Genomic DNA, 7,485 nt, shown 5'->3' with positions numbered 1-7,485 from the left:
AAAGAGTGTCTCAATTCAGCTGGCCTATATTAGAATATGCTTTCAGGGTCAGGAGCAATTCTAAAAAGCTTACTTTGGCTGGATATTCACCATGGAAGTTTCCTCCAGAAACAGTCTCTCCCCTGCTAGCAAAGACCATCTTTTAAAATAGGTTAAGGCTTTCACATAACACTTGGTGATCACTTCAAGTATAACTCTATCCCCAGTTGCTCATCTCTAACATCGAGGTGGTAGCCCTTGTACAAAGGTAGCGTGGAGAGAAGGAGAGGCTTTCCATAGGCAGGTGTTGACACGAAGGGGTACAAAGGTAAACAGAACAAAACAAAAACCTTAAAGATGATTGTGTCCACCCAGCTGGGGCTCAAAGAAAGATGAAGCACGAGATGATGTTCTCTCTTGGGAGGAGAGATCCTCAAGCACCATAACATTACTAATCTGGTGGTCTGCACTTGCCCTCAAAAAGTTTATAACCTGAAACTGAGAACAGAGATCAGGACACCAGTTTAAAAGCAAATTCTGTTTCCTCAATGGGCACTGAGAGCTTGTGCTCCATCGAAGAACCTACTGAATGGAAGATTTTGCTGATGAGCAACCACCAAATTGTTGGAACAATCAATTCCGAGAAAACTTTCAAACCTTCTAGTCACTGATCCTGTGCCAGTGTTCACAGCAAATGGCAGCCAAGAGGTCACTGCAAACCCATTTAAGTCAGTGGCAACTTTGGACTCACCGAACATTAAGACTCTCAGGGATCATTCCACTCCATCATGTATTTTACTTAAGTCAAACAGGAACCCTGACAAAAGCAGCAAAAGACTTTCCAAAGAGCTAATTTTCACCTACTGGACTAAAGACTGTTCACAACCTATTAACTAGGAACTCACTCTGTGTAGGAAAGGTACTGACTTCCAAAGAGGTAGAGGTGCATGTGTTACTTAACAAGTTTGGAATTACCCTTTTCTGTGCATATAACTGTGAGCCTCTTAGACCTAGCTCCTGCCCTTTTCCATGGACCCGCCCCCAACGACAGGCCTTGGTCTTCTCTGAATCCTCATAGCAAGTGACCTCTGCACCAGTTTACAACTTAAGCAACATCTATTGTTCTCTAGTTGTTCCAAATTTGTTTGTTGGCAACTAGGTTATAGCAATTAGAAGTTAACGCCTATAATATCCAGCAACTATGTAATGGATGGTCTATATATGCAACAGAAGATTGAGAAAAATATTCTTTTGGGTAACACCCGTATTGCTGGAGAACTTCCAAATATTAGCCCACTGGAAATTCATCAACAATCAAGAATCTTTCACGGAAAAAGTAAAGGACTTTCAGCTGAAATTTTTGCTGAGGCAAGTGGTGGGGGAAGAATTTAGCAGGGAATGATCCTCCTTCCCTTGGCCAGTAATTTAATGGTATTTTTGTTTATTTGTTTTGCTTTTTATTACTCCGTAAGATACCCTTTCAAGTCTAAATTATGTAAGTGTAGAATGGATGTCTTTGCTCTACAGAAATGAGAGATGAGAGAAGAATGCAGAGCTCATGAATACTAATTCTCCATTTGGGGGTGGATGGTGTTGAGGAGGGTTAGTGAGTTGCGGGGGATTTAGCTTGGGTCTGATTTAACTGTAAAACAACCTGAGAGGACATAAAACGCACATCCTGAAGTAAGCTTGTCAGAGAAGCCACATTGAAAATGTCTAGTGAGAAACCTTATACAGCTGCTCTCTGCTAGCCCGGGCTGTGTAAGGCTTTTAGGGCTTACTTTCTCCAATGTTAAGAACTGAGGCAGATGTGGGGTAGGAGAAATAGATTCCTAAGGAGTTGGATGGTCTTCAAAGGCAGTATTGTCTCTGTGAAGACTTTGCCTGTGTGCCTCCTGACCGATCACATTGACTTCTAGGGGAACTAAGCCATCACAGGACCTTCCATAGCAAAAACAAGATGACGCTGAGATACCCACACCATGAAGGGAAAGAAGGGCTCCATCCTTGAGAGACGGAAGCATTGTTACCCTTGTTTGTACAAATATGGGAACACCGATTTGAATAAACTCCATGTCAGAAATAAACTCAGGATGAGGAAAGCCATAACTCTTTGATCAATACTTAGGTAAGTGTTAAAAGGTTGCCTCCATTTAGTGCCCCATGGTATCACTAGCCCTAGGAAGGTTCACATAAATGCCATCCTACCCAGGGTCTCTACAATCACACTTGTGATGTAGATCTTCATCCTTCTACCGACAACCTCAGCAGTGGGTTTTAGGCCAGAGGTCTTCGTGTAACTCTGCAGCCAATGTTGGAAATACCCCCTTTAATCTTTCATCTGTCAGTTTTGGAAGCACAGCACGTTAGACTCCGAGCCTGAGACTAGGTTCACAGATCTGCCTCTGCCACTTACCAGCTCGGCTCTAGAGCAAGGCATTTAACCTCGGAGCCCAAGTACTTAGTCTATGAAACGGAGCAACAGAGAGGCTACACAAAACGATCACCTAGATCTTAAAATGACCAGCTGGAATTCTATAATCACAGCTCAGTAAACCATCAAAAGATACAGGATTATCTGTTGCACTGTTAATTTCGGTGGTAATGATGTTCTTCACAAATGCTATTGTGTCGTTCACCACACCGTGGATCTAAAAGACAAGATCAAATGAGCTAATACATGGAAGATACTGATAACGGTCCCTGTCACATAGTCTGATATTCTTATTAGAATAGCAAGAACATTTAAACTGGGATTTATTCTTACTGTAGAGCTAATTTGGCAATTCTTCCCCATAGACGTTTTCAGTCTAGCTAACCTAGAACAGAACTTGCTGAGAACAAGGAAAAGAGGGTATTTATGCTAGGGAGGACTCTTTAGTACCCTACAGATTGGAACTTGGTACAACCTGAAATATTGTTTCACTCTTGAGATGCATGTTAATCCGTCACTTAACCAATTGCCATTTGCAAATGAGTTGAAACATCTGCAATATAGGTTGACTCATGCCAACCCAGGTCATCTGCATTTTATATTTAAAGTTATGACTCACAGATTCATTTATAATGGTTTATGTCTGCCTATTAAATGCAGATAAGATCTAACCATGGATATGCCCTTGAATTGTGGTTAGATTTTCCCATGAACGTTCCTGGCAGACTGGTTCTAATTCTATCTAACAGGTAGAGCCAGTAAAACTCCATTAACTGGTGAGGATGATGCTATTACTAAGAATTTTTTAAAGTTAGGGCACTAAACCAAAACAACAAGCTGTCCGTCGGACTTCTCTACACGGGGGTTGAGCAAAGTAATTCAAAGGGAAACAAGCAGCTTACCACGTAGAACAGAAACTTTACGATAATTGGAAAGTCGAATTATTACATAGACATCATTTTTAATGGAGGCAGTAATGAAATCTGGACTACCATTGACCATTACATGACTTTCTGACACCTTCCTCTCTTTCTATCCCCCACCCCGGCAAACTGGGGGAAAGGATAGAAACTTGTTAGCTTTTCTGTTTACCTGTGGACAGCAGCGCAAGGTGTAAGCATCCTGAACACGATCACAGAACCTGTGACTTTCTGTGGAAAAGATAGAGGGATGGCAGGGGGCATGTTAGCAGTTCTTTCCAATAATTTCCAAAAGCAAATAAGCTCACTCGCCTAGGCACGCCCAGACCTGCTATTTCAGATGGGTGGTGATCTGAGTCCAAGAGGGACCGAAACCGAAAAGCGACTTCAACTTGCCCACGATGAGGGCGAACAGCGTGAATGTCTAGAATTGATGAAAGAGGAAAAGTCTGAGCAATTCTTACATTGAATGAACTACCATCGCTGGTACAGAACCATCCACTGTGCTGACACCGCCCTCAAAAGTCCAGGGATCCTTAACCATCACTCAGGATTAGAAACTTAACTCCAAAGCAAGATTTTCCTTATGGACTTTATTCTTTCTACTTTAAATATCTGAGTGCAAACTATGTGTTGAGATCTCTGGGAATTCAACTCAAGACACTGGGCCTACCCTAAAAAGATTTAGGCTCATAATGGAAGGGAGCTCAATAGTGGCCTAATTTAACGGAGTCATTTTTGGATAGTGTTTTTGGTCCTACTACATATGAGAGTAGGGAGTCTTTCCAAGTCATTATTTTCTAGAAAAGCTATCACTTCTACAGTTTTTCTCTCCCGATCTTCAAATGGGGATCAGCGCTGATCCTACTCTAGTTCTCAAATCCTGCCCATAGATTCTTAAGACAACGTGTAGTTTGATGGGAGTCAGAGCTGGTGATCTGGGGCAGGTCACTTAACCCTCTGGGTCAGCATTTGTCTGTGAAACACGGTCGTTTCAAGGGTCAAGTGTGGCGTAACTTAGATGAAGCTGCAGCAGTCCTACGAAGGCACAGGCGCTTGGATTTCCTTCTTCCGTACCATCTACCCCCACCACTCCCACGTCTGAACACCTTGACCAGCCTCCCCTCCCCCCCTGCACCCGAGCTCTGCCTGAATGAATAGCAAACCAACGGAAGAGCCATGCTGACCAGTATCGAAGGCTTTGGTGGTGCCCTTCAACACCTCGAGGGTCAAGGACGCCACTATGTCAGCCTGCCGAGCAATGGCACTGGCTCTCTCCACAGCTTCACAGCCCAGGGAGGTGATCATCTGCGTCCCGTTGATGAGCGCCAGACCCTTTGTGGAAGGGGAGAGAAGTTTCCAAACGCTGTTTGTTGTAACAAGTGTATGTGCAAGTTGATTTCATATCATTTGCTTTCATAAGAGAAAAGTTAGCCTGTCAGCCGAATGATGTTGATCCATGGTTTCTAAAGTGCAGGGCAGTAATGCTTATTTAAGTATGCAAGGATGAAGTGCCATCACATGTGAAATCATTAGTATAAATCTAGCAAACGGAATAGCTGTTAAGTAATCCGTCATTAAGGCAGCAGTGGTGCTCCAATGTAGATGGCATATCAAATCTTTAGCTCTTAATTATGCTGCATTTCTTCTTCAACTTCTCATCATTATAGACAAGACACCTTGAAAAATTTCTGGTCCGAGACTCTTGGCTTAGAGCATCCCAAGGGCTGTTGGCTTATAGCATCTCTTAGGGGTCCTTAGAGATCCTGATTTGAAGTTTAAGTTCTTCTGTAAAAGAACCCCTAGGCATCTGTGGCCTGAAGAGTCTTTGCAGTGCTTACGGCAGAGCCCTTTCTTCAGTGCCCAACTTAAGCAAACATGGAAGCTATGTTTATTTTAAGAAACCAGTGAGGCTGATATTAAGACTGAAAATAGCTATTAAGTAAAGATTTGTTAAAGCAAACAAAGTTTCCTTAGTCTCCTTACCTCTTTTGGCTTCAAAACAATTGGTTTCAATCCATGAGCTGCCAGGACCTGTAGAATGATTTAAAAGGTAAAAATGGGTATCAAATGAAAGACCAGCATATTTCTAATTTCATGTGGAATCCAGTAAAAAGGATTTTTAAGCCCAAAGGTCTGTCTCATAAAAGATTAGACCTGCGTGGATTGGTTCTGTTTATCTTCGCTGGTCTATCCTCTAGTTCTGTTCTTTACTCTGCAAGCAGACTTAGCTTTCAAGTAATTTTTGTACCTACATCAGGGGCTAGTGTCTACAAAATCAACCCTGAATGTTGGTTTCTAGGTCCTTTGCATTCAGTTTCCACTTCAGTGATTCACTTTTTTTTTTACTGCTGCTTCCTGAGCAGATGCACATCCAGATGCACGTGCGCTAAGGCTGAGCTCCAAACTCTGTCCACATTCCCTGGCCTCTAGAGCTTGACCTAAAAAGTCCTCCACCCTCGTCCTCCTTGTCTGAACACTAGCAGAGCCTCAGAGCAGGGCTTCTCACTTGTATGGCAAATGTGTGAGCACCAGTGGAGAGGGACTTATGGGCCCAAGAGATGGACACAGAATCCTGAGGGGAAATGGGCAGAATGGTCTTCCCCTGAAATAAAAGAAGTGAAAGCAAATCACTAGGTTAAGGTCCCTCTAGGGAAGAAGGAAGACACAGGGGCAGGACCACTGACTCTGTCAATTTCACAAGCTTATTAGAATATCTATCACGTGATTAACTCTCTCCCAGGAGTGGGGCTGAGGGTAGGAAAAATGGAGACAGACAAGCTCAAGGGCAAACACAGTCATAGTATGTTAAGTGTAACAGGAGGTAGGAAGTGGGTAAGGTTCCGTGGAAAATAATCACATAAGATGCTGGGAGGGCACAAAGGAGGGCCAAAAGGGGCTTGACGGGGTGGGCCTATAGGGAAAAGAACCAGAAGAGCAGAGAGGGAAGTTTCTCAGAGGACTTATCAGAAGCAGGAAGAGAAGAAGGGACATGGCTGGTCCCTCTGCCTATAGGACACAGGGCACTCCAGCCGCAGGCCACCTCTCGCTTCTGTGATGTACGGTGTTGCTGGGGAAGGATTTGGCTGGGGGGTGTGGGTATGACAAGCAAGACTCTTGTAAGCCACTTTAATTTTAGATACCACCCTGAGGGCAGTGAGAAGCATTGCACGTTTTGGCCAGGACACGCTTGGATTTGCTGAGTGAAGGTGGTTGTGGGAACACTGTACATAGAGAAGTAATCAAGGTCAGTCTGCATAGAAGGAAGGTGATCTAGAACCCAAACCCCCGAAGGACTATCTGTTCCCTTAACTTCTTCCTCCTTGGTCCTCTGCCCCTTCAGTTACTGTTAGGGGACCTCCCAGCAAGAGATCAGAGACGACACTTCAAACAGTTCTTTGGGCTGCTCTGATGAATTTGGAGATGAATGAAGAAAACGTTAAAGCTTTATCAAAAACAAGCCTTTCTGATCGGCCACCAGATGAGAGCTTGGGGGAGAAGTGGGGAGTGGAGCCTCCTTTCCAGAGGTTATAAGTCAGTGCTATGATCCACAGCTCTGTACCTATTAGACCAGCAAGTAAATAAACCTGCAACAACATGTGACCTCCTCGGCAGGCACTGGACATGTTTTAGATGCAGAATAAATTCCCGCAATTAACGCTGGCTGCTGTACCTTTTTACCAAGGTGATCACCAAGTCCAGAAGGTTGACAGTTGCACAGGGAAGCTAAGAGCCTTGCCTAGTTTGACATCTGTACTGCGCTAAGGCTGAGCTCCTGACTCTGTCCACACTTCTAAGCTTCAGTTGTCACAGCCATAGAATAGGGTTAACGTTGGCTCCCTTGTGGGGCTGCTGTAAGGATGGAGTGCTAGAAAGCATGCAAGTACACCTGGTGTCCAGCCCCGGGAAATTACTGCATGTGGAAGCTGTTATTAAAATCTTACGTATTTAGCGTCAGCCCAGCCACTCTTCGGAGACCACATCTTCCCTTCCCCAATTAGCCCAAGAGCAAGATGAGAGAGTGGGGCAAGGTCTCCACTGGCACCAACAGTTCCTTTCTCCGGAACATAGGGCAGGCAGGAGGCTGGGAGAGAAGGAGGCACCGGTTACTTCAAGAGTGCTTCATTCTGGCCATCCTCGCTTTAGGGAAAG

At 44.2% G+C, this 7,485-nt stretch overlaps 1 protein-coding gene across 2 annotated transcripts in view; it reads right to left on the bottom strand.

Moving 5' to 3' along the window:
- HAL (histidine ammonia-lyase) overlaps positions 1-7,485 on the bottom strand; it is a 23,002-nt gene that overhangs the window by 9,926 nt on the left and 5,591 nt on the right. For both annotated transcript variants that reach the window (XM_007453347.1, XM_007453346.1), the window contains exons 9-15: positions 7,278-7,417; positions 5,320-5,367; positions 4,521-4,668; positions 3,662-3,757; positions 3,506-3,564; positions 2,550-2,630; positions 74-139 (exon numbers count right to left, since the gene is read on the bottom strand). In XM_007453347.1, coding sequence (XP_007453409.1) covers positions 74-139; positions 2,550-2,630; positions 3,506-3,564; positions 3,662-3,757; positions 4,521-4,668; positions 5,320-5,367; positions 7,278-7,417 — 638 coding nt within the window. The remainder of the gene's footprint in view (positions 1-73; positions 140-2,549; positions 2,631-3,505; positions 3,565-3,661; positions 3,758-4,520; positions 4,669-5,319; positions 5,368-7,277; positions 7,418-7,485) is intronic.

The sequence above is a fragment of the Lipotes vexillifer genome, unplaced genomic scaffold (genome assembly GCF_000442215.2).
Source record: "Lipotes vexillifer unplaced genomic scaffold, Lipotes_vexillifer_v1.1 scaffold1775, whole genome shotgun sequence".
NCBI lineage: Eukaryota > Metazoa > Chordata > Mammalia > Artiodactyla > Lipotidae > Lipotes > Lipotes vexillifer.
Note: the sequence above shows the minus strand (reverse complement) of the source record. Positions and strands in the feature narration are given on the sequence as shown.